Here is a 27659-nt window from a genome sequence, read left to right on the forward strand (position 1 = left end):
CTCTAATTCATGAAAGCACTTTTTACCTGCTGTTCATGTGTGGAATAAAAGGAATACTGGACAGAGAACTGCTCAGAAACTTCATTGTGTAAGATGATGGTTTTTAACCACTGAATGTATTGATAAAAATTTAGACATCTGGATCTTAAAAGCTCTGAATGTATTTATATACTACATATTTGCATGTCACTTTGACATTTGCTTCTGTGAATTCAAATAATCACAAATCAGTGTGGACTCATAAGGTGTCCTGTGAGAAGTGCTGAGAAATGTATTAAGGCTATTTTTGCTAGTACCTCTTTGCTGTCCTGGGAAAAGTGAATATTAAGTTTCTTTGTCAGGAGGAGATAGAAGAGATCAAACCTGTCCCCCATTTTTAAAGCTACCTGTCTCAAGTGTGGCAAGGAAGATTACTAGGATATTTGTGAACCTGATTTCCCTTTGCCTTCTCTTACTATATAACATAGCCGTCTAGACTCTGAATTATGCTAATAGCAGGGATTCATACTGGAATTCAAGAATGACCATCTACATAGTGGCTGTGGAGGGTACAATTAAAAGTAGGGAAAGGGCTCTTTGCCACATCTCTTTTTACCCTGTAACACGCTCCTCTCACCCATTTTTTACCCAGCCGTGTTTCTAGATGTGCTTGTATGTCACTGGGGAAAAGCAGCAAGTGGGAAGAAAGTTAATCACTCCATTATACCAACCATTTTACTGTTTCAAATAACACCCACCCACCCCTGCTGCTTTGCAGCTATTTTGTGGAGACCCAGGTCTCTCCTAAATGTGAAGTTCCAGCTGAAGTTGACGATTCTGTGAACTAATTGGTCAGCTACCTATCTTTCTTGAGCTTTTTGGTTCCTGGATGTCTGCTGGGCATTCCTCTGTTGTATTTGATCTCATACTCCATAGTTAGGGAAAATCCGCTCTACCAGCCAACTTAGCAATTTTGTTTTGACATCCTCTGCACTTGAACATGCTTTAGTACAGCCTTTTCTTGTCTTATGGAAGCTCACTATTTCAAAGTTACTTTAAGGAGACATGCATGGATATCACTGGAAGAGGGTATACATCTTTAAGAATGGAGTACACTTCCAAACCGTAGCTGTTATGTTGAATCTGCCCTGCCTTTGGAACAAACATTTGTTTGTTTTTAATGACTCAAGTGTTGGTATATAACTCCATTAAACCACTCATTTTCTTTGGTTTGCTCATTTCGGAAGTCAAAACTATTTTAAAGAAAATACTGTAGCTAAAATATCCAGCTATGATAGCTCAAAGCTCATAAATATTTAGATATCTGGCTTAAAAAATAAGAGAGTATTTTATGATGTACGTGTTAAAAATAAAATGCTTGGGGAAAACAAGAGGGAAGAGAATGCTGTATTTTATATCTGTGTCACACACTTATGCTGTAATGTACAATTTGACAACCTATATGCTCTGTATCATCCTTAAAGTTCATACAATCATTGCTGATTTTTAAAAAAGAATTTAAGCTTGTATTTATCTTATTTCTTTAATTATGTCTGTATAACTACAAAATGAGCCTGAATATATTTTGGTTTATATAAAATGTATCAGTTTGTTTAGTAGAAATTTTTATAGCACAGACATACACGGTATAATATAACATACGTTTTTCCAACTTGTTAACCGTAGATGAGAGAGAACATACAGAAGATCATGTGACTGCTCAACCCCATGAGACAGGTTTGTACATTATATTGTCATACTATGCTAAAACCTGTTTATGTAATGGTGCTTATATATGAGTGTGCCCAGAATTGTTCACCAGGGCATATACTTTTTCTGATTACTTCTGTTCCATTATATAATAATATGTCGTGAGCAGAACTATTTTATTAATTCAGTTTCTTAGAAACTGAAATGCACATCGTAGTTCATTAGCCTATATTCATTTATCTACTTATTTATTTTATCATAAATTAAAACCTTTTAAAAATGCTTTTAAAATGCAGCCCTAACTTGGGGTCACTTGGCTCGTGGGATGAGAGCCCATGCTACATTCAAAGTTCTACTAATACCACCCATCCAGGGCAAAGGACAAAAAGTTCTGGGATTTTGGGTTGTTTTTTGCTTTGCTACGCCAGCTCAAGCTGGCTCCTCACCTGACAGTGGGCTGGCTTAGGTTCTAGCAAATCCTTGGCCAAGCCTTTTTTTTTTATTTATCCCTACTCTGCCCAGTTTTGAATTCCATCCATGGGTTATCAGTGGTGGGAACACTACTATTGGTAGCTTTCCAGCTGTACATACAACAGGCACAGTGGTGACTTCTGTGATGATGGAGCTCTTACTCCAGCAGAGCCAGGGGATGTGGTACCTCCAACTAGTCCTTGGGTTAGGATATCCCCTTAGATATCAGGGCAGTGTACAAAATAACTTGATACAGTACAGTGTTAATGGATACCCATTTCTATAGCCTAGTCTAGCAGAGTGGTCAGACTATCCCTTTTGAAGTTACCATTTCAGCAAACCCAACTAACTTTTCCAAGGAAAACCATAATGGTTAAAGAAAGTGAATAAGCAGCAATTTACTAAGAGTGTAGTTTCTCATACGTATGTGTATATAGATAGATAGATAGATAGATAGATAGATAGATAGATAGATAAGATAGATATAGATAGTCGTACCTTGGTTGCCTTGCGACTCGAATGTTTTGGGTCCTGAACACCACAAACTCAGAAGTGAGTGTTCTGGTTTGCAAACGTTCTTTGGAACCCAAACGTCCAACGCAGCTTCCGTGGCTTCCGATTGGCTGCAGGAGCTTCCAATAAGATCCAATAAAGGTGTAGAAAACAACAGTGAGTGACGCACATCCACAATAAATGTCTTCTCAAGCCCTGTCTCTGGCATTGTGAGAAGAAAGCTTCAGCTATACATATCTCTGTCGCAGAGTTTGTTTATAACCACCAAGGAGATGCATGTGGTGGCTGCTACTGTTTCTGGAAGCCTCTGGCTCACATGGGTAAGGCTCCTTTAACAGCAACACGACAGAAAAGTTCATATGTTGACATTTGACCTTACGAAAGCTTCTGAGTCAGGCTTCTTTTCTGTTTAGGGCAAAAAAGGGACTTTGCAACTACTGCTGTATCTTGCTCATATCACAGACCCACCATGTGTTGCGTCTGCCATGCCTTCACCTTGCTTTATCTAGTATTGCCTTACTCCCAGAATGTGGTATCATGACTTGGCAGGATCTGGATTCAGGAACATGTTGCAGGAAATAGAGACCTGTAGCCTGCAACTTGGAATAAACAGTCAGCTTTCCAGGTACATCTTCAGTCAAATGGAGTTGACACAAAGGCACAAGTCTAAACTTCCTGGCAAAGAGGGACATGATCTTTTGATGTGAAAGATTGCCAGCAACACAGCTGCAGTGACTGCTTATCAACACCAAATGTGGGAGAAATTTGATTTTGTATTTCATGTCTCTCACACACTAAACTGATACTTTGCATCCCATAAAATGATGGCATTAGATTAGCACCAAAGCATTATTACAGGTGCTAACATTTTCATTTCCGTCCTCAGTATGTTTTTAGTGAGCCAGAATGAGTAAATACAAAGGGATTTGATCACAGCTGCAAATTTCCAGATTCTTAAGTGGTAGATGGAAATATTCATAGCTTTGGGCTTCTGTAAAGCACATTGCTTTCTGTTTCTTTTTTGTTTTTATTTCAGCGTTTAACCCTACTTTTTGTTTTTTGGGAAATGGAATATTCTAAAAACTATTCCAAGGCACAGTTGAGATAATAAAAGTCCTTGCCTGCAGGGCTCAGGTTAAATTTTAAAAGAGCAGTATGGAAAAAAATACCTCTGAGTCCCAGTTTTGGGGAATCACAGTGGTGAGAGTGCTGTTGTGTGCAGTTCATGTTTTTGGGCATCCCATAGGCATCTGGTTGGTTACTATGACAAAAGAATGCTTGGCTATATGGGCTTGATCCATCTGGCATTTCTAAAGAAAAGTCAGTGGTGGACTAATGAGTAGCATGTGGTAAATACTCTAGAAATAAAAGCTGCTGCTTCAAAATAGAGTTTGGGATCATCAGGTAACATTAGATTTGCAGATATGGTGAACTCATGGATGACTGCAAGGGAAGTAGGAAAGTCTACAGAAGTGCCATAATCATCAGAGTTCCAGTTTTCATTGACTAAAAAAGAAGGCTACCATTGTTGAACCAGAGATACGAGACAAAATATGTAAGCACTGTTTTCCTTGTTTTGTAAACTAGTATGATTGCCAGTGAATGAAGTCATAGCAATGAGTGGCATTAAGAAAACAGATCTAGCCAATTACACAAAGATATGGCTAGAGCAGGGGGAGCCAACATGGTATCCTCGTATGTTGTATGACTACAATTCCTATCAGCTGCAGCCAGCATGCCAAATAGTTGAGAATGATGGGAGTTATTGTCCAGCAACATCTGGAGGATACTACGTTAACTACTCCTGGGCTAGAGTCTAGTGAAGAAACTTGTTGGTTGGTTTTTAAGGCTTTTATGTTGTAAAAAATGATTGCTGCTTCATAGAGAGCCATTCATGTATCCAGGATTTTAGTGTAGCTGAGTTTGGGGAGTCAACTCAAAAAGAAAAGATAGCAACAAAGAGGAGTTCATGATCTTTCTAACTCAGGTTTTATTTAATACCAAAAAAGTGCCCCTTACCATTTGTCAACATTAAAAAAGAAATCTCAGTGCAGCTAAAACCTATCGGTATTTTATCCTTACTGCAAGCCGGGGGAGGGGATGCAGAACACTATGGCTGAGTGTATCCACAATGTAATCCAGTGTTTATATCCATATGCTGAAAAGTATGAGGAGTTATAATAATTTATAACAACCCTGAAATATAGACCTTTGTTGTTACTCTGACATGTTGGTGTTTTGTGTGTGTGTGTGTGAGAGAGAGAGAGAGAGAGAGAGAGAGAGAGAGAAATTGATTGTAGAATAGTTCGATAAATTAAGGCTTGGTGGGGGTTAGTTGAGCCAGGGAAATAATTGTTGGTTTGAGTGGTCGTCAAAAGGTGTCTGGATGCCAGGTCTACCCATTCAGAAACAACAGATGGAATATATGGAATATAAGTTCATCAGGTGCAGGCCCAGGTCTTCTAGAAATTATAGGCCTGTTCTCTCATACTAGTTGCATTTGTTTGGAGTATTTGCTTTGCTGCTGCCTCTGGGGAAAAAATCTTTTGGATGCCCGTGGATGAGCTTAAAGTGAATCAAGAATGGATTGGAAATAAAGGCTTGGCTGTTGAGAAGAGCGTTGAAAAGGAGAGAGAAGCAATAGAGAAGGAAAGGTTGTTTCTGGTAGGAAGGTAGAAATGGAAGGAGGATATGAAGAGGACAAGTTTGAAATATCTAACAGAAAGTGAGAGAGTACAAAAAATTGTGATTGTAACAAAGTTATGAATGTGTAAGCAGCAGAGAATGCATCTTGAAAATAAAGACTTTGGCAACTGGATAGTTGATGGAGTCAAACATAAGGCTAAGATTGTGATGGCGAAGATAAGGGCAACATTAACAGAATAGAGATTCATCCAGTTAAATTTATATTGGGTGTGGTGGTCATGGCACTCTCCTGCAGCATGTGAAGTAGCAGTTATATAGGCACAGCAAGTCAGATGACCATTTAATTGGGGCAAGCAGCACCTGTCCCTATGCGAGCGGCATAGTAGTAAAGCACACTGTAACTCCCATTTTGTTATAAGTGGCTAGCGCTGCCTTCAAATTCCGTGCCTTTTCTTTATCCATACTGTTGCGTCTAATCAGTGAAACAGGCCACAACGGTGTGTGTGTTTGGCCCATGCAATGTGCAATAACTGCAATTGATCCCACAGAATTGCACAGGATGTTATATCAGACGCATCAGCATAAATTTTCCTCTGCCCTGTTCCAAATACATACATATAACGACCCAGGATGGAACCATGTAGATGAAGAGCTATGCCGACAGATAACACTTGGTTTAGCCTCCACCCTGGGGTTATCTCCATGTTATGTCTTCACTTTTTCCCATATAAGTGAATGGTTGCCAGGTATCCTTCTTGCAAGGCAGAGAAGTAAAATACTGCAATTGTAGAGTGTTGGAGTGTAAGCAAATCTGCCCTTCCATCCTTAACACTGAATGGCCGAACCCTCATTGTAGAGAGTTCTTATTCTACAAGTATGCTTTCATTATAGTAATGCATTTTTCTCATAATATGCATGTATGGTCAGAGGCGTACCTAGGCTCCCTTGCGCCCTTGGCAAGGAGAGTGGGCAGACTCCTAACCACTCTGAGCCAGAGTGGAGAGGTATGATTTCTGCGCTTCCTTGGACCTGCACCTTTGGCAGGGGCCAATCTGGCCATCCCCTAGGTACATCCTCATGTGTGGTGTGCGTATGTGTGTAGTGGGGGAAGAGATTCTTGTTTTCTTGCTCAAAAAGGTTGTCCTTCAAGGTCTGCTGTTGCTTCCCCTCTTTAATAGATAGCAACTTTGTGTCTAAAACTAATACAGTTTTAATAAAAGGTACAACCAAATTCCTTTGCTACAAAGTTGCATATTAGTAACAAAGAATATTTCAAAAAATAATTTGTATCATGGTTGGTCCTCTAATTTAGATCTCCCCTTATTTTTTCAGATACTTAAAGCTTCAAAAAGACTGTCCCTACAGCAGGAGGACCAGCCTAAACCATTCTCTACACAATGGGAACAGATGTTTGTTATAGACTTTATGCCGTAATTAACTAAGCAGTTGAGAAACTTGTGGTGGAGGGAGAAACACTAAAGGTGTTTCACAAGTGATGCTAGGAGACTTTCCCATTTGAGTTGCATCTCATGTAGATGTTGTTAATATGGTATTAGCCAGAAATAGAACACTATTTTTAAACTGAATATATATTCTGGTCAATGCAGACTTTTCATTCAATTTGTAGATGCAAAAAAACTATTTACGCATCACTTGTGAAACTCTCTGAAAATGTGTAGCACTCAGTTCACATTTTAGTATACCTTTAGCATATATTTAGAACCCCAATATACATTTTTAACATTTTGTAGCTTTTAATATACATGTTTTTATTTTCTCCCTTATTAGTGACCAAGAGGTTGTAGTATCTGAATTTTACATGTGTCGTTCACATAATTGTAATATGCTATTTATAATGTAGCAACAAATGATTTAAGATTTTAATATATATATATCTGTGGATGCATTAAAATTTGGAAGCAATCTTAGTTAGCAAAGTTTTAAAATGTGATCAAATAGCATTGTGATATATTTACATTCTTTTATGGCGAACACTACTAAAATAGAGCTGTGAAATTTTGGCTTAGACCTATACTTGTTGGTTAGTAATTATTCTAGCTGAGCTCAGCTCACTTTAATCTATGCTCAGGTGTAGCAAACACCTTAATGATGGACATATCTACAGAATTACTTAAATAATTACACTACACACAAATGTTATTGTTGTAACCACCACTTCTGATGAACACTGAAGAATTCCATAGCAGTCTGGAAGTTTGCAGAGCTTACATTGAAAATCCACTTGGCTTAATTGTATTTTTTTTTTCATTTGCCCTTAGACCTGCCATTATAATGCACTGTTTGTCAGCAGTTATATCGGCATAAGTACCTAAACTGTATTCCCACAACTGCTTAATCAACAGTAGCCCCTCTGAAATAAATGGGATTATTCTGAGGCAAGGGTTGTAGTTATCTGATGAGTCTATCTAATGAGTCAGAATATGATTGATTTCAACAAATATTCTTTACCAAAAAATTCTTATTATAAATATAAATCAGTATTTATTAATAAAATCCTTATTTTGCTCACAAATGAAGGTAAACTTTTTTAAAAAGTTAGGGGTATAGATAACTATTGCATGGTGCTGTTGCATTACAATAGATCCACATTACTTTAATTATTTTATCCTTTTTTGGCTCAGGAATAGTTCTCATTTTAATGCTGTTGCTCTGAGAAAGATAATCTCAGTTTAATCTGAGATATCAGTAGGAAACACTAAGTAGCATTGAAGTCAATGGGAATTCACTAGGATTATTATGGAATCTTTGACTTGTGAACTGTAGCCAGCACTTGGAGATAATTAGATTTATTTTTTTTAATGTAGAAACATGAGTAAGGAGAAATGTGATGCATTTTTCTTGGGTTGGAATCCAATATATTGAGAGGTCTACATAGTTTGTATGTAGCATATATCCTAGATTTCTGTGAGCATATTCCCTTCCCACATGGGTACTGCATCTGTGCATGAATGATTCCCATCAAATATAACAGAGCCTTGTTCTCACCACCAGAAGCTGTGCACCCACAGGCATCACACCAGGCCAATGCAGGGAATGGGAGACTGTACAGGAAGGATCATGCCATTCATACTTTTCAGGAAGCAATAGTCCTCTAGTTCTGTTAATACAGATTGAGGCAAAGTATTGTTTTATCATTGATGTGTTTGCCACCCTGGACTCCTTGGGGAGGAAGGGTGGTATATAAATTTGAGGAATAAATAAAATGAAAGGTGTTATTCTTCATTGAATGAAAAATTGCATATTTCTAAGTGGAAGAGCAATAATTTTTTATAAAGCCATATTTTTAAGGACATGAGAGAAAAATAGGATTGTGTTTTTGTACAATAGCGACAATATATTTTTAGACTGCTGGAGTGAGAAAATTATTATGCTGTGATCAAGTTCTTAAAATGCTTATAATTACATAATTTTCATGTTTACACAAGTGTGCCATGGGGGCAAGGTAACGGGGACTTTTAAAAGATGAACTTTTTCTTCTATGTAATGATTGGTTGCAATAAAGTACAAAAGAACCTTTTCACTGGTGCAGTCATTATTTTCCAAATCGCTGACAAAACATCTCTCTTCAATAACACTTTTGTGTCTTCTTTATACCATTTGAAATCACTAGTTATTTTATTATGCAGAACTGGTGGTTAAAACCAGCTTAATGTGACTTCATGCATGTCCTATATCTGCATATAAACTACAGTTTATATGCTTGCAATCTTTTTTTTTTCTGAAGTGCTCACCAGTTTTATCATAACCTCTTACCCTTTCACTATGAAACAGAAGCAGGCTAGTATCCTCCTTAGTGTGTAGGTTCACAGTGTATGTGCTAAGGCAATATCTGGAGCTGATGGTGGATTTTGTTTCAATACAGTAGCTTCTACCAATAACTGTTGCTAGATGTTCCGAAATGCTTTAGTGATTGGGAGGCTTATACAGTGGTACCTCGGGTTACATGCGCTTCAGGTTACATACATTTCAGGTTACAGACTCTGCTGACCCAGAAATAGTACCTCAGGTTAAGAACTTTGCTTCAGGATGAGAACAGAAATTGTGCTCTGGCAGCATGGCGGCAGCGGGAGGCCCCATTAGCTAAAGTGGTGCTTCAGGTTAAGAACAGTTTCAGGTTAAGAACGGCCCTCCGGAACGAATTAAGTACTTAACCCAAGGTACCACTGTAGTGAGCCAGGAGGAGAGGAGAACTAGAGTTGATTCATGAGCCATCATGAAGTCTTTTAAGGCACCATGGTGCTGGTTATATTACTTCCGCCACATCCCTGTGTTATACTATGGATAGAATTGAAACAGATAATTTAACATAACCAGAGGAACTTACTTCACATGAGCAACACAGAGTCTTTTGGCATCTTAAAGACTAAAATCTATATTATGACATAGTAAATATGTTAGTTTTTAAGGTACCACAAGGCTCCCTGTTTTTATTGCAGCAGATGAATGTGACTAACCTGCTGAATTTGCTTCACAGGATGTTATATGTTACAATGGAACTGAAAAGCGGTTAGCACCAAAACTCAAAGCAAAAAAGAGGCAAAGTCTTGAAATGTATGGGGGTGGGGTGGGGACTAAAATTCTTTTGTCACACATGCCATATAATGCAAATTAATTAATAGGCTAAAGGTAGTTGGGAAATAACACATTACATATTTGTCTTGAACATAAAAAGGTTATTGAGTCCTGACAGGGTTGGAGTACTCTAAGATACACCTGACCTTAATTTTGCATATATATTTAAAAAACTCTAAATAACAACTTTTAGGACCACTTGCTCAGGATTTGAACTGCAATGGATACGGTGCTGGAGTTTAATCCTCACTATGATCCTGAAGAAAATCACTCCATAGAAGCTATTATTAGCATCAAGAAGGGAGTTCCCATTGGTGCTCAAATCACATATGATAGCTCAGATCATGGCAGTTCATATACTTGGAGACTGCACATGAACTTGACCAAGTATTGAGTACATCAATTGCCCAACATCCTACCAGAAGCAATCACATTGGGGTGGAGGGGACTGGCACCTATCAGTCTTCCCCAACCTGATGCCCGCCTTCCATGTTGGGAGTACAACTTCCATCTTGGACCATTGGCCATACTGGTTAATTGTAGTTCAAGACACCTGGGAAGGTATAAGGCTGGAGAAGGTTGGCATGCATAAACCAAGTGCAAGGCATAGTGCAAAGGGAGCTGAAATGTTTGGTAAACTGAATTAAACCACCACCACACTGTTGTCTATATATAGAAGTCTGAAAGTTCTATACATAAACTACCAGTATATTCAAGAGAGAACTAGTTATGTTAATCTGGAATGCAGGAAGATGAAAAATGTAAGTGGTTTATTAAGTTAAGAGTATGCAGGCAAAAACTTCCATTCATTTGAATGAAGTGGATTGAGAATGAATAGGTATGAACTTTAGTCCTTACCTTTTCTGGCACAATCGAAACAACTATTCTTTACTCTCTGCACATAATAACTATATTATTATATTGTATTGTATTGTATTGTATTGTATTGTATTGTATTGTATTATATTATATTATATTATATTATATTATATTATATTATATTATAAGGTCATTGATAGATTAAAGAACCTGACAATATTGCAAAATGAAGATATACCCATTATTTTGTGGGTATTATTCCAGTTGTATGCATTTTAAAAATAGCACTGTGGTGATGATACAAAACTTTTTCTTTTTCTTTTACATATTCTAGGACAAAGTGAAAAAGAAACTCAGCAAAAAGAAAAAGGTAAGATAATGTGAATGCTTAGTTTTTGCATTGGTGCTTGAAGACCTTTGAGTAGCAAGTGACATAATCACTAACTTCCTTAAGTTAGGACCTGAAGCATTGTGTTTAATTCAAATCAGCAGCCACTAGGCCCTTCACCACCTTCAAAAACCTTCTCCTGACAGCTCAGGGACACAGCAAAGGGATGGTATCCACAATATACAAAATACTGCTCCAAAATCCCATAAACCCCCTTGATGCAATCAAATAACAATGGGAGGATAACATAGGCTATGAAATTAACCCCACTCATTGGACTAGAATGTGGTCTAAACCTCCCTTTAAGTCCATATCAGCCCAAAGAAGGTTTCAGCCTGAAACTCACCTACAGGTGGTACCTAACACCATGGAAACTGGTCTGATACGCCCAGGAACCTCACCAAGATTTTGGAGAGGCTGCACCTCCAGAGGCACATGCCTCCACATGTGGTGGGAATGCCCTAAAATCCAACCCTTCTGAACAGCAGTCCTACAAGAGATATGCAAAATAACTAAACAAGTATTAGAAGTCACCCCAGAACTGGCCCTACTGAACACCTTCCAACATCATAATGACCACTCACATTATACACCTTGCTACATTTTGTGTCCCTATTATACAGCACTAGCAGAAGCAGGGGCCTTTCATTTACTTGGATAGTTCAGGAACATGATACCATATGGTGGATTGCCGACACAGTGTCCTGAAGCATATGGGTGTTCTTGGAAAGAGTCCATGAAAGCATGCCTTCCAAGTCTTGGAAAATAAGATCAAATGATTCTAATGGCCTGTTCTGCACATTTGTGCCTTATGCTGATCATTTGTCATATTGTAATAACCATAAGCCGATGATGTTCATATATTTAGCTAAATCCTTTAAAACAGGGATGAGGAACCCATTGTGCTCCAGATGTTGTTGGACTGCAACTCCTATCATTCCTGACCATTGACCATGCTGGATGAAGGTGGTGAGAGTTGGAATCTAACAGCATCTGTGAGGGTGGGTTCCCAAGGTTCCCAATTCCTTCTTTAAAATCAGGTATAGAGGTTCTTTGTTAATTGATCCTTAATCCTACTATCCTGTTACCCCTTCCTCCTGCACCGATACAGGGAATGGAGTTGCTGACAAACCCAGTGGCTGAATGACTTTGAATAGCTCAATGACTAGCAATGGCTTCAGATGCAGTTGTGATCTTTCAGATAGTTTGTAACTACTCTGGAGTGTGATGAGGGCACCGTTGCCTTTTTGGGTACTGGCCAGATGCTACTGCAACCCACAGGAAGCAGGGATAGCCACCAACTTAGATGGCTTTAGGCAAATTCATGGAGAAGAAGGCTAACAATGACTACTAGCCATGTTGGCTATATTCTGCTTCCACAGCTGGAGGCAGTAATACCAGTTACCAAAAACTACAGGAGGGGAGACTGCTCTTGTGCCCAGATCTTGTTTGCTGGTTTCCCACCAGCATCTGGTTGGCTACTAAGAAAGCAGAATGCCGACTACATGGACCATTATCCTGAGTCAGTAGGCTCTAACTATGTTCTTGCATTCTTAACAATTTGGACTGGAAGACAAGAAATTTAAAAAAGAATGGGAGATGTTTATAATGTATATACAAAAGTAATGCAAACGGGTCAAAACATTAGCAGGATTCTAAATACACTAAATGAAATAGAGAGTATGGATAACTTAGGAAGACGGAATAATTGGAGAAATGTCAATATGCAGTTAAAATATAATTAAGAGGACCCATGGTTGTGATGGGGGGAAGTCAAGAGGGTAATCTCAATATGTGGAATTGTAAGATTTTTTGTAAGTTTATGTTTCTCTTGTGTTCTTTTCTTCTTTTCATTTCTTTTTTCTCTCCCCCCCCCCCTTTATTTTTGGAAATTCAATTACACACACACCAGTTTGGACTTGTCACAGTATTACTGTAACTGTGTAAATACAAAAACACTACAGTTTTGCTCCTTATTGTTAGATATCCTTCAGCATGCATTAAGGTGTTAAAGAAGTTCATAAATAGTCAATTCTGAATTCTGGGAAGAAATGCTGTATTTCTTTTTAATCTCTTTTTTTTCTAGTGAAGAAAAAGAAACCAAAATTGCTCAATAAATTTGATAAACAGATTAAAGCTGAACTCGATGCTGCAGAGAAGCTGCGTAAAAAGGTAATGATGAAATTCGACTGAGCTTAAATTGGCTGTTGCTGGAGAGAACATAAAGATGCATAAAATCCTAGGCATAGAGAACCTCAGAAGGCACTGATAAACACTACAAATGGTTGTGAACCCATCTATTGGCAATGCTAGTGGATCACAATATAGGCTTATGTCTATTATAAGGGGTGGATGGACAAAGACAGCAATTCAGTACTTTTAAAATGTATAGACTGTAGCTCAGTGGTAGAGCATCTGCTTTGAATGCAGAAGGTACCAGGTTCAGTCCCCAGCAACTCCGGGTAAGGCTAGGAAAGGACTTGTCTGAAATCTTGGAGAACTGCCATCAGTGTAGACAAAACTGAGCTTGGTGGAATAATGGTCTGATTCAGTATATGGTAGCTTCCTATGACATTTTATGCAACTGAACCTGGGAAGTAGCCCTGCCCAAGTAAAGTAAAACTTGCAGTTCTTCCAGATGTGATGGCAGCCTTGAGTCTTAAAATCTATATATTTTTCTCATATTTGCATACCTCTTCATAACCGATGCTTTCAAGGATTTCACAGCTGTGAAATAGCCCGTATGAAGGTACCTAAATCATTTCGTTTTGATGCCATCGTGTATTTAATTTCAGTAGGATTACTCTGAGTAAAACTCAAATGAATACCACCCATCATATTCAATCAATTTTTTTCTTATGTGTTTTAATAGCCCCCAATATGCTTTCATTCCCCCCCCCTCATGATGTTCACTTTAAGCCATTTCATAACAAAAAGGGAAATTTCAGGGATGGCCCCAGATGTTTCCCTCCCTGAGGAAGAGCAATAAATACCACCTTCTCCCTCTCCCTCTCCCTCTCTTCTGTCTCCTCCCGCCCCCACCACCCTGAGCCCAAACCTAGCTGGTTTATTTTAGCATCTAAGACATAAAATCCCACAAGCACTTCTCCCTGGGTACAGAAATATAATAACTTGTTGCTCTTCCATGACACTCAAAATCCACTGCCTGTGGTCATCAACCCGCTCTAGTGCTGATATTTTAGATTCCCCCGCCATTCCCTTCCACAATCATTTCATAATGTTAATATTTTATTTTTATTTAAACGACAACAATCCCAACCTGTGTTTATTTAAAAGGTGTATTATACATTACCAAACTATAACAGATAGCTTCCCTAGCTGTCACTGTAAGTGTTGTGTGCCTACTTCCTTTTCCCACAAGAAATGTTTTATAAATGACTGAATTATTTTTAGGCGCTTTGTTAGCTGGTGACTTCTCAGCACTTTTATCGGAAATGTAAATAATAATGAATGTTAATATTTTCCCTACACATGGTATTTTGCAAATTACTTCAGATAACAATGGTTTTCTTTAGGGAAAAGCTGAGGAAGCTTTGAAGGCATTTGAAGCATTGGTCAACAAGTACCCCCAAAGCCCACGGGCAAGATATGGAAAAGCGCAGGTAAAAAATGAGCAAGCAATGTATGGAAAGACAAATTGTCTAGTTGTGTATGTCTCTATTTGTCCTAGACTATAAATCCAGTCATCTCCAGGATGAACACAATGGGAAATGTGAATGATCTTGCAAAAGGCAGCTCTTATTTGGTGAGGCCAGGACATTTCCCCCAGAGCTGTGAAACTTGCAGGTGGTTTACTGAATGTTTCTTAATCCTAGCACTGATTTTTCCCCCCATGCTCCTGTAACTGCCAATTTCTTCTGAAAGAAGGGAGCAGGTGACACTTCCTTTCTTGAATAGAAGAGGCTTGGTACCTCCTGTCTTTTCTCCTTTGGATGTCTCTCAGCTTCTTGTGTTACATACAATTAAGCAATGACATTCCCAGTGATTTGTGCTTATAGCCCATATTTTGTAGCCTTAAAATAACTTGCATACACACTATAATCAGCTTGCTTGACATTACACGATGGAAATATGGAGGTCTTAACTGTGTCAGTTCTTCAATTGACATCCGTCTTAAAATAAATAAATAAACCAAAGCCAGAAAAGCCAGCAGAATTCACCATATTAACCCTTTGTTAAAACAACTTGCTATTACAACTTTCCATCCAGTAAAGTCATTCTGAAGTGAAAACAGATTTATACTACCTTTGAACAAATACTCATGATTTGGTGAATGAATTCCAGAATAAAACAAAACAAAGCTGCAGGCATTTCAAAAGATGAGCACAGAAACAAAATACCTGTTTATTTTTTCAAGTCAGTGTTGTGGTTGGCTATGTAGAGGCTGTTTGCCAGCTATTAAAATATTTTTTTTCCATTTTCCTTGCTGTACGTTTTGGTGTAAGTAGCCACCAAAATGCTTGAAGGTGTTACACTGTCCATTTGTACAATCAGGAATTCTTCTTCTTTTTCTTTAAAATGAAAGCAGTTCATCTCCTTTTCCCAATGACATTTACCAATCTCAAACAACTACCAATTGAGTAAAAACATGTTTTTAACAAACAAAAAGTTAAGTGGTGACTTGGGCACTGATGAATGATTTATGGTCACACACAGAGTGAGGATGACTTGGCAGAGAAAGCGAGAAGCAATGAAATACTACAGCGATCCATCAGTACCTATGGTGAAGTTGCTAGTCTACCAAATGTCCCTGATGATCTGGTAAAACTCACATTGAAAAGAAGGGCAGATCGGCAACAATTTCTTGGTAAGGATCTTAAATCTGCACTTACTGCAGGTCAAATGTTCAAAAATGCCCAGGGGATTTTTAAAGACTTTGTTGTTTTATTAAATGGATGATGCATACAGCATATGTTTGTAAAGTTACATGAATGATAAACAACAAAAGAACTGTTTGTGCAATGTAGCTTAAAGGGTAAGTACACACTAGAGATGTATATCATATAATGCCAAGAAGATTTTGAAGGAGAAACTGAAACCTATTTGGTCTCAAAAAATCCTCCTTGTGAATTTTAACACCATTTTTTCTACAGATACTGCTCAGTTGCTTGAATATTCTTCCAAATGATTTCTATCTGGATTTGACATTGATACTTGGTTTTAATATCCTGATAGGGGTGGGGTTTTTTTGCCAGTATTTGATAATGCATATTCAACAGTATACAGCTGTGTTACCTGTACAGTGGTACCTCAGGTTAAGTACTTAATTCGTTCTGGAGGTCCATTCTTAACCTGAAACTGTTCTTAACCTGAAGCACTACTTTAGCTAATGGGGCCTCCTGCTGCCGCACCACCGCCGCACGATTTCTGTTCTCATCCTGAAGCAAAGTTCTTAACCTGAAGCACTATTTCAGGGTTAGCGGAGTCTGTAACCTGAAGCGTATGTAACCCGAGGTACCACTGTATACAGCTTCACAGAGTCAAATCATATTGTACAGACCACAGATATGCTTGTACAAAAAAACCCCAAAACCTGTGTACATCACTGCATTTGTGTTTTAAACTGTTCGTCTCTTTCCAGTGGCATTAAATTATAGGCATGACTTGAAATGAACAGAAGTAGATAGAAACAGGTGTCTCCCAGATTCATGGACAAATGTTAAGCAAATATTGTGAGCAACTGTCTTCCTGTGAGCCAGGAAGTCTGAACATTCCCCCGCCCCCCGCTTGAATTTATTGCAGTTTATTTATACCCTTAATTAATGTAGTTAAAAAACACCAGCAGCTTTAAACTTGCACTTTAAAGAACTGGAGATTAATTGTTGGCATATCCATCCATGCTGTGAACCCCCTTATTACCACTGTCCAATGAAAGCTGTGATATGAGGAATGTCACAGTTGTCCACAAGAGGTCTCCATAAGACTGACTGATACAATCCACCAGCTTGCTTTCCTAAGGCATATCTGTTAAAATTAGTAGTAAAAGACATCAGTGAGAAAAATATTCATATATTTTCACATGCGTATTTACATTTTGTGTTATCGGTCTTTAGTAATGTATACTTTTTATATATTTAATCACTTGAGCCCATTTAACAGCTGAACATACTGTATTGCAGGCATGAGCAACATGATGCTCTCCAGATGTTGCAGGACTCCCATCAACCTCAGTCAGGATGGCCAATCGGCAGAGATGATGAGAGTCCAACCACATCTGGAAGGCACTGGATTGGCTACCTCCTCTGCTATATCCCAGACTACTCCTACTTGTAACCAAGCTGTTGTTGTTTTTTGTCCAATTCAATTAGGTCGCATGAGAGGCTCCTTGGTTACACTGCAAAAACTTGTTAGCCTGTTTCCCAATGATACTTCATTCAAGAACAATCTAGGAGTGGGTTACCTTTTGATTGGTGACAACAGCAATGCCAAGAGGGTTTATGAGGAGGTGAGCTTCTATTAAGAATATGTAAACTTTTTTTTTAAAGTACCACAGGTTGATCAAGGCTTAAGAACATTACAATTTTGCAAACAATAAAAGTATGCATCTGCCTCTTTATAGCATAGGTGGTGAACCAGTGGGCTGAAAGGTGATTGCAGCAGCCCTACCAGCCCACAACAAAATCAGGTACATCTCCCTCTGCAAAGGCTCCATTGCTGGGTGGTCTTACCAGACAGGAACCAGGAAGGAGCATTCTGTGCTGTTTCCTCATAGGAACGATTCCCTGCAAGAGGGAGTATGATTTGCAAATTATGCAGATGGGGGCTTTCTTTTCCATTGTGCTGGCTGGGCCTGAACTTCTCCTCATTACCCAGGGCTGCAGTGGCAAAATCTGTACATCACAGTCCTGGGCTGAGAGGAAAGGGTTAAAACTCTTCATGCAGCCCAACACTGTGATGGACAAATCACCCCATGACAGGGTTGATCTGAGGAGAGAGGTTTAAACTTCCCTGCCCAGCCTAGTGAGGATGAATGTGTGTGCAGAGTGTGTGTGTTTTGTATGTGGTGCATGTGTGATAAATATGTGTTGGCAACACCTACCACAGGCATGTAGTCCTTGGATTAGTTGACTGACCCTCAGGGTAGCCCTTCAGCCAAAAAAGGGTAGCCACCCCTGTCTTTTAGGCCATGGTACCCTCATTTTGACCAGTCCAAACGCTGCAAATGTTTCCTCTTACAGTTGCGCTAAAGTGTGCATAGACTGTGTGGTTTCCCTGTTGCGTAGCTTCTTGTTCAAACTCCAAGATACTTGCCTTTCCCCCTTCTGTTCATTCCTTCGCATGGGAAAACCTGGTCTACTAAAAAGCATGAGAACAGGATTGTACCATGACTCTAGGGAGGCATTCAAATCTGACTGTATGATAATGCCACTGAAGGCAACTGAACCTCATTGAAACTGAGGGCATTGCTTTCTGAAGCAGTCACTTACATAATTCCAGCCAGCTGCAGTTGTACATCAATTTAAAAGCATATCTCATTCACAAAATGCTCAAAGATGTTACAGATTAAAAATTAAAGAATACATGTGAAATGGACTGATGAAGAAACAAAGTTAGGTATACCAGGCGGAGCATCATAACTCATTTGAAGTTTTAATACAAAGTTTATATGTAGCTAGTTCTGTACCCTATAAAATAGGGATGAGGACTGTGTGGTGCTTCGAATGTTGTTCCCTACAACTCCTGTCATTTTCTTTGCCATGCTGATTGGGGCTGATGGGACTTGGCACCAAACAACTTCTGGGGGACCTCAGGTTCTCCACTGCTGTTATGAATAGAGTCTTGAAATCTGACTAGAGGCATTGCAATGTGGTTGAAGACCCATGAAGCACCGTCTGCTGATGGCCAACGAGAATCAGAAAATCCCTGCACCCCCTCCCCTATCTTGGCAAAAGGGTAGCACTAGAATGAGAAGTTGTAGGTCAGCAGTAGGAATAACTTTTAGGAAATCCTGTGTTCATGGTTGACCTAAATGCTGTTCTCAGCAGTTTGGTCATGTTGAATCTTTTTTCCTATTTCCCCTGCCACACACCCCTTCAGCAATGAACCCAAACAGTGAACTTCGAATCAAAGAATTTTATTCCTATAGCTGGAATTCAACCCGATGGGAAACTTGTCCATTCTTGGTGAACAATTTTTTTAAGATCTTCCATTGTATCACAGCTTGAAGGCAGTGTCAAGAAAGGGATAGCATTTCATTTTTCTCCGATTAGCTATTTCCCCTTTGAATCTAGTAGTCTGGCACTGAGACACAATACATTAAATATAGGCTTTGTAAAAATCAAAGCTGCTTTTGTTTTCAAAGCGCAATAGATCTTGGTTTAACTTTCTTCAAGGGATTTCTCTAGTTCAAGAAATTTGAAGGCAAATGCTCTGTCTCCCAATTTGTGCCACAGATAGACGAGTGTTTTGAGGTTAGTCCTGAACTCTGCATTAATTATAGTTAAATGGCTGAAGAAGACACAGTAGCAGGAAGAATTCCCTTCCTTCTCTGCTCCCACAGTTCTGTGTACAGTGGTACCTCGGTTTAAGTACTTAATTCGTTCCGGAGGTCCGTACTTAACCTGAAACTGTTCTTAACCTGAAGCACCACTTTAGCTAATGGGGCCTCCTCCTGCTGCCGCTGCGCCGCCGTGTTGCGTTTTCTGTTCTCATCCTGAAGCAAAGTTCTTAACCCGAGGTACTATTTCTGGGTTAACGGAGTCTGTAACCTGAAGCATATGTAACCTGAAGCGTATGTAACCCGAGGTACCACTGTACTAATTAAACATTCTTTTCATAAAAATACATTGTGCAAATGTCAAAGCTGACGTTTGGTATGTTCTTTGAAAATGAAGGCCAGACCATGAATATCAGCACAGCTTCTTGTCCATGGCTGAGGATGGAACACACCTTACATGCAGCATGGAAGTATTGCCAAAAATGGCTCCCCTCCTGTTTGAGTTCTCCCCCTCTGCTCCATAACATTTAGGCTCACTTAACCCAGCAGGTGCCCGTCACATTATTTTTTTTTAACTACAACTCCCATCCGCATTGGCTATTGACCATGTTGTCTGGGACTGGTGGGAGTTCTAGTCCAAAATATCGGGGGGGGGGGGCACCAAATTGGGGAAGACTGATTCAGTCTATATCATGATATCACCAAGTTGTGAGTTTCCCTGCCTTTAGCAATGGGAGCCGATAATGTGGAGTGAGACATGAAGTCTCATGACTTGATAAAAACACATCATAGGGTATGTTCCTTATTTCCTTATTTCCTTCCTTCATTATTTCATCTTTCTCTTCTTCTGTCTCCTAATTTATCCCTTCTCTATCTCCTTTTCTCTTTCTCTTTTCTTTTTCTTTTTAGTTTTTGGTTTTATTTAGATTAACATTTTAATTTTGATAAAAAATATAATAAATAATATTTGTGTTCCTTTTTCCAAACTCTAATAAAATTTACTTTTTTAAATGCAATTTTGAAGCATCTCCATGTGACACACAATATGTAATGCCAGCCTATATGACTGTGCTGAATTAGTCCAAGAAGTCTGCTGCATGACCTTGCAGGCAAGAGAAAAGGCAGGGACAATTCCAATTAGACATACATGTTCAATAATGCATAGTCAAAACCCTTAACCAGTGGTCTGCTTGTGGACTACTAATGGAAATAAATCCTTATTTTGAGCCAAGAACTAATATATAGCACTGTCTCTGTAAACAATTCAAAATCACTGCAGAGGTAAAGCCCTAATTATTTGTTGTTTTGCTTTTTAACAGGTTTTGAGCCTGGCTCCTAATGACGGCTTTGCTAAAGTGCATTATGGCTTCATCCTGAAGGCAGAGAACAAGATTGCAGAAAGCATTCCCTATTTAAAAGTAATATTTACATTAGGATCTTCTTCTTTTGGAAAGCACAATAAATGGAGGAAATTATATGTAAAGGGTCAAAACTGTACTATTTAATATTAGAGGGTCGTGAAATCCTCCTTTCCCCATATGAACTGACCCAGATCCCGTGATCACCATCATGTGCCTCCTCCACGAGAGGTTCAGAAGGTGGCAACACGAGAAAGGGCCTTTTCTGCAGTGACTCCCCACTTGCAAAATGCTTTCCCCAGGGCACCAGGTGTCTTTGCTACTTATCTTTAGGCAGAAGGCAAAAACAGTCCTCTTCTCCCATACCTTTGGCTAATTAAACAATCAATGGACTTTTTAACTGCGGGGGGTCTTGGGGTTTTTTGTTTCAAAAATGGTATACATTTTGTGTTTTTATATTGTAAACTGCCCTGTGATCCTTGGATGAATGGTGGTATAGGATGATGATGGTTATTGTTATTAATATTACTACTACTACTGCTATCACTACTATGTTGATCCATCCCCTGGATGCAAGATCTCTTTTCCTGCATGGGACTTCAGGTCAGTTATTTAGCACTGCAACTTACTCCCTGCCCTCTAAGAACCAGTTCACACAACCACGTTTGAGATGGTTCTTCTGAAGCAAGTTCCCATGTAGAGACATTTTCACAAGTTCATATAATCATGTGAACATTTGTGGGGGAAACACACCATGGCCACTCTCCACCTCCATTAGAAATAGTAGAGTTGGCACACAATAGCAGAGAAGACATGGGGGAAAGAGGGTGATAGATAATTGATTATGCATCCTTTGAAGGAACAGAAAGTGTGTACACTATAATACATTATAGGAATTTTAAGATAATATATCTTTGAGAAAGAATTATATAAATACAAGTATCCTATATAGTAGTAATTGACTTACTATCTGCATGTGGGTCTTTAGGCAGCCCAAATGACAGTACAATTTAATGTATAAGCAACCTTGGGGGATCCTTAAAGTTTTCAGAAGTACAAGAAATCTTTATGGTGGGGGAGCCCCAAAACAGCTTGATGGACATGGAATGATGGAAAAATTGAAAGCTGGGGAAATGGAATAGAGTTTCCTAGTAAAGGGCATAGCTGGCTCAAATCCTGAATAGCAGCCATCCACGCTGCTACATTTTGTTAGCTGTGGAACTGAAAAGCTTTTTTAAAACACAAAAATGAATAACTGGCATTCTTTTCTGATCCCTCTAGGAAGGTCTAGAATCAGGAGACCCAGGCACTGATGACGGGCGCTTTTATTTCCATTTGGGTGATGCCATGCAGAGAGTTGGAAACAAAGAGGTAGAGTTTAATGGAGGTTCAATGAGTTTCATCTGAAAAGGCAAATAAGATCTGAGTTGACTTTGGCCCTAATGTGTCCAGAGTGTGAGATTGGTCAGGAACCTGAAGCAGGAAGCACAGCAAAGAGCCAAACTCCAAATGTCATCAGAGGCTATGATGAAATTGCAGGTTGTTAAGCAGACAGAAGGGTTCAAGGGAAGACTTGGAAATAAATAGGGCTGTGGTCTTAGTCAAACCAATTAGAAGAGGCTGACTCTACCTAGGGAACAAGAGCTGGGTATAAATCCAATTCAGCTTTTGCATTAATTCACACAGCCAAAATTCCTAAAGCTTTTTACGTGGACCATAACAAAAGGCTGAATGGTCGGAGGCACCCTGCATAAAGAAGTGGGAAATTCCCCGTGCAGTGGTGTCTTTGAGATGGCATTGCAATGGGTGAAATCCAATATAAGTTACCTTTATTTATGAATACACTTAGCTGGATCACACCAAACTGCTTCCTAGTTCCTGATGTTTAAGTAGGATCCCCCCACCCCATTTCTTCTGTAAGGAAGTGCATAGAAATGGCTACAGAGAAGAAGCTTAGTTAATTGCCCCCCCTTTTTTTTTTTACTTCTAGCAGCATTGCTGCAAAGACATCTTAAAACCTATTTCTCTTTACCTTTGTGTGTTTAGAGACCAGTATACTGAGTTCCTTTCTTTGTGATGTAGTTGAGTGGCTTACTGGTTATAGGATTGTGGGTTGACATTAGGGACAAAATTTCAAAGAAAACTTTCAGCATATACTTTTTGATTAATTTCTGCACTTCTGGTTATGTACTGAAGTAGGGATGAGGAATCAGATTCAGCTGCAAGGCCAGACCCTGGCATCCCACAACTCTCGTGGGCCACTGTGGGTGTGGTTTTGCAAAATGGCGTCACCACTTAACTGCCAATACTGGTAGCTTCCTTGTAGATATTATCCATAGAAGGCAGATAGATTTTTTTTTTATTTACAGGAGGTAGAGAAGATGTCTTTGCTTTTTGTGTTTTATTGCAAGATGGGCAGAACTGGAGCAGCATCCTAGTAGGAATTTCTATAGGCACATCCATATTCCACGTGGATGGTGGGTATGCTTGAGTGCCACTGAATTATTTGGTGCTGCAGGTTTTCATGGAAAAGATCTTAAATTGTTTGTATCCACCTCTGTTCTCTTTTCCCAGATCACTGCATCTCAGCTGGTTATTTGTGATGATGCTATAGGGGAACAATCACTAAGCAGGCAGATAGCATCATTAGCATGCACAGAGGAATTTGCTAGCATATGATATTTGTTATTGATTTATCCTTTTCTGCTGAAGTGTAACTAATGTAAATGAGCTGTTAACAAATTAAAATCTTCTAGGCATACAAGTGGTATGAACTTGGGCACCAGCGGGGTCACTTTGCATCTGTCTGGCAGCGCTCTCTCTACAATGTCAAGGGTTTAAAGGCTCAGCCATGGTGGACAGCAAAGGAAACAGGTTATACAGACCTGGTCAAGGTGAGCAGTATGCTTTCTTTTACTTTATAGATTGTTATCAGCAGACATTTCTGCATATTGCATGATGCCAAAAAGAAAACTGAAATTATTTGCAAGCACAATGCATACATAGAAAAATGCAAGAAGGAAAATATAGGAGATAAAAATACAAAATAATAATAATCAGGATAAAAATCTACGTTTCATTAATTCTCCTATATAGATTTTTGTCTGAAGTAGATTCCACAGCTGCAGTTCTCTGGATACATACCTAGAATTAAATCTCATTAAACACAGTGGAGCTTACTTCTCAGTAAGCATGCATAAGATCAGACTTCAGCAGATAGAACAATATGCTGCTTTATTCCTTGTGACTGACACCTAAGCTTGGTTCCAGACTTGAGTCATACTTAGAGTAGACCAACTGAAATCAGCAGGACCTAAGTAAGTCATGTGACTAACTTGATTTCAGTGGGAGCCATAGTCCATTGTGCGACATTCCTTCTTCTGCTAAGGGAATGAGTTGTGGAAGTGAGCGAACACAAAAAAATGTACATGCCGGACCACTTGAGTTTTTATGGCCATAGTAAGTCTGTAATTTACACTAATTACTGGGAGGCAAGCCTTAAATTGCTGAATGTTGTAATTAGTGGATAACATGCCGGTTTGTTTTCCCTTGTGCTCTCATAACTCTTAGAGGCTTCACTGGGACGTTTAATTGCAGAAGGTAGACAACATCAGGCCAACTGAATAAATACAAAACTCAGACAACAGAGAAGAAACTCATCACTGTTTGTAGCCCTTGAGATAGACAGCTAAATTATTTATAATCACTATTCTCTGCTATTGTTAAAATACAATTTAGACTCTGTTATTAAATCATCAATTATTGTTCTTTTTTCAAAACGTCAGTGAGATTTCCATTTCTAGAACAGATTATAGAGGAACTTTAGAGGCTGCTATCTATTTTAATTGTTTGCTTTTTTTCTTAATGTTCCATGCTAATAAGAAGAAGACTTATACTCCCTCCCCCTTTTAACAGGATCACACACATTATTAAATTTTGTTGTCCCTGTAAAAGGCTAAAACATCTGGTTTTTCTGAACATGCTTTAATGTTAGCATGGATAATGTTCCCTAACAAGAAATGTTCTCTAGCATGAATATCCTCATTCATTTTGACCATCTGCACGCTTTCTTGTAGGAAAGCCCTGTTGAAATCAATGGTCCATAGGGTAAGTTTGCACACTCAAAGCTCAGGTGGGCTTCTTAAATCTGCATCCCATGATGGAATAGTCTGGCTGTTTTGGAGACTAAATGAACCTTGATTTATTTATTTTTGTTCCCCCCAAGAGAGCTAATGCTTGTGTTTGGCCATAAGGTGCTACATCTAGTCGCACCTAGTGGCACAATGTAATCATGACTAGTTACAGGATGCCAGTCAGAAAAGGGGAAAGACACCCACATGTTCTCATTCATACACAGATCATGAAACAGAACCCATGGGTGCCTGCTTCCAAGCTGTAGGTTCATAAGCATGCATATTCCAAGATGCTCATTATCAACCTTTTCTTTCCCAAGAAATATTTATAAGACTAAGGCACCTGCCTTATTCAAGAAGTAGCAGACAGACCTGAAAATAACAATGTTTCAGAGCAGCAGACATAATGCTATTTCTTTGGAAGTGATCCATTTTTGTTCACTTGTACCCATATATATTTATAGGTACACACAGAGAGAATGAAATTCTTGCACTGTCTGGAAAAGATCTGAGCTACCTTAAAATACTTGATGTTTTGAATCTTCACAGTTTTTTTATTTGCTAACAAATATATTCACAAAAGCCCAAAACTTCTAGAAGCAGAAATCCCCACAGAGGTAACAAAAACATTGTCTTGGATCAAGGAAACTTTAAAGAGCCATTTTCCACTCCCACCTGCTCCCTTTTGCTCCCATTGTGGGTATGTTAACTTTTTGTAGGCATACTTTTGAACGCTTGGGTCCATTACATACAAAACGTGCATAGACAAAGATGCAAAGCATTGCAGTACTTGGAAGATATTTTTTTTTAAAAAAAATCAGTATATAATTTTCACAAAGACAGACCAACTACATGTGGGGGCACTTTCTTCTTTTGTTGCTGATTTTGGTAACTTAGTTTGAGCCAGATGGGGTCTCATTGTCCAAATTCAGTCTCCCCAAGTCTTCATGTTTATAATTTTCTATTAATTTGTATATGCACCCCCCAAAAAAAAAAATCTTTCTGGAGAAAGTACCAAATAATGCCTTACATCTCCCACCTCAGATTTAATTTTAAATGAGGGAATTGGACATTATCTTCAGGTATCCTTATATTCTTTCCAATGTCACTTATTTCATGTTGTTCTATTTTTAGTAAAAAGAGCAAAAAGCTTTTCTCCATGTGGAATCACAGCCGTGTAATCAGTCTAGCTAATATTTGCTAACTATAAAAAACAGAAACCTGAATGAGATGCATGAAACATCATGATGAAGCAATGCAGTGATATAGTACTAGAGGGGCTGTTCCTTGGGTAATACTGTCAACTGATGTTTATCTGTGCTGTTTTGTATGCATAACAGCCTATGCTTCTGCTGATGCACGTATATATTTTGCTCTAATTGGTGTTATGTTTTAGATGCCTGAAGTAGCTTGCACAGTTGGAAGTTTGCCTAAGGAATTAGAAATATAAGTTGCGAAGACATATGAGAAGAACATTTGTAGTCCTCATGCTTCCATGTTAATGCTGTATAAAATTATTTCAATATTTGAAAAAAGGTAATTCTAGTAATGAGCTGTGTTTTTGCTGCAAGCGAAAAGTGCCATAACGTTCTCAGGAGAGTAGTAACAAGCTTAATAAAGACAGCTGTTTCAGTCATTTGTGCTTCTATTCCTTCTTACTTATTAAAACCGAGAAATCCGGACACGTTTTCTCTCTGCAGCCCATGCAATCCAAATTTGTGAACTTGTTTGCAGAAAAGGCACTCAAACCAAACCGACTTGGCAGCATTCAAGCTTGTGTACAGTGCAAAGTACTCGTCTTACTCATATTCAGTCTATTCAGTGTTGAGCCCGGTTTATAGACTAATGTTAAAAATGTATTTAAATGTGTGTCTGTCCTATTTGTATGTAAATCTGGCTATGGAGTGTAAGATGCAAAGCACTGAAGAGGCATAACAGTGCTGACCCTTCCTTGAAGCTCCCACACTCACTTCCAATTGCCTTCTTCCCAGCTGGCCCTACTTCCAGTATCAAAGCCCACTTTGGAGCAAAGTGATTCAAAGGATGGACTTTGAGAGTAGCAGTGGTGGATTCATCACTCCATGATCATGTGCCTGTTTGGTCTTCTGAATCACACTCTCCATGCTAGCTTTCCATCTAAATAGGGTGGGTCTGTGTTTGGAAACACAGTTTTGCTCACATCACATGCTTTTTGTGCCTCCGTTTAACATCATGGAAGTTAATATTGCTTAACTGGGGCTTAGGCACAGACTAGATGCCATGGTTTGCACATGATGAGCCCTTATATGCTTGATTTCTGTTCATTAAATAGTAGTTGCAGAGGGACCAGGATTATTCCTTTCATGGTCCTAAGCCAGATCACTCCTCCCAAGCTATTTAGTAAAACAACCCCCCCCCCCCCAAAAAAAAAAATGCAAGGGAGAAGCAAGGGCATACTATGCTGTCTAGTTTGGCTTTTGACTATGGTTACTGTTTAGCCAAGACGAAACCATTTCACCTGTGCTTCAGTTCAGGTGTATCTGACAGTACTGGGGAGTGTGTGCTGAGAATAATCAACTTGAATCCACTTTGCCCCACATTCAGCCCTTCAA

General features: G+C 39.0%; 1 protein-coding gene across 5 annotated transcripts in view; it reads left to right on the top strand.

Moving 5' to 3' along the window:
* Positions 1–27659, top strand: part of ASPH (aspartate beta-hydroxylase) — a 99966-nt gene that overhangs the window by 58547 nt on the left and 13760 nt on the right. For 3 of the 5 annotated variants that reach the window (XM_081013361.1, XM_081013362.1, XM_081013359.1), the window contains 9 exons: positions 1666–1716; positions 11066–11101; positions 13206–13291; positions 14656–14742; positions 15797–15947; positions 17449–17585; positions 20897–20995; positions 22217–22306; positions 23692–23829. In XM_081013361.1, the coding sequence (XP_080869487.1) occupies positions 1666–1716; positions 11066–11101; positions 13206–13291; positions 14656–14742; positions 15797–15947; positions 17449–17585; positions 20897–20995; positions 22217–22306; positions 23692–23829 (875 nt within the window). Of the gene's footprint in view, positions 1–1665; positions 1717–6651; positions 8858–11065; positions 11102–13205; positions 13292–14655; positions 14743–15796; positions 15948–17448; positions 17586–20896; positions 20996–22216; positions 22307–23691; positions 23830–24505; positions 27457–27659 lie in introns of those variants that run through there. The other 2 variants (XM_081013363.1, XM_081013364.1) reach the window with 2 other exon arrangements.

Source organism: Podarcis pityusensis, assembly GCF_964106645.2.
Source record: "Podarcis pityusensis genome assembly, chromosome: 7".
Lineage (NCBI taxonomy): Eukaryota > Metazoa > Chordata > Lepidosauria > Squamata > Lacertidae > Podarcis > Podarcis pityusensis.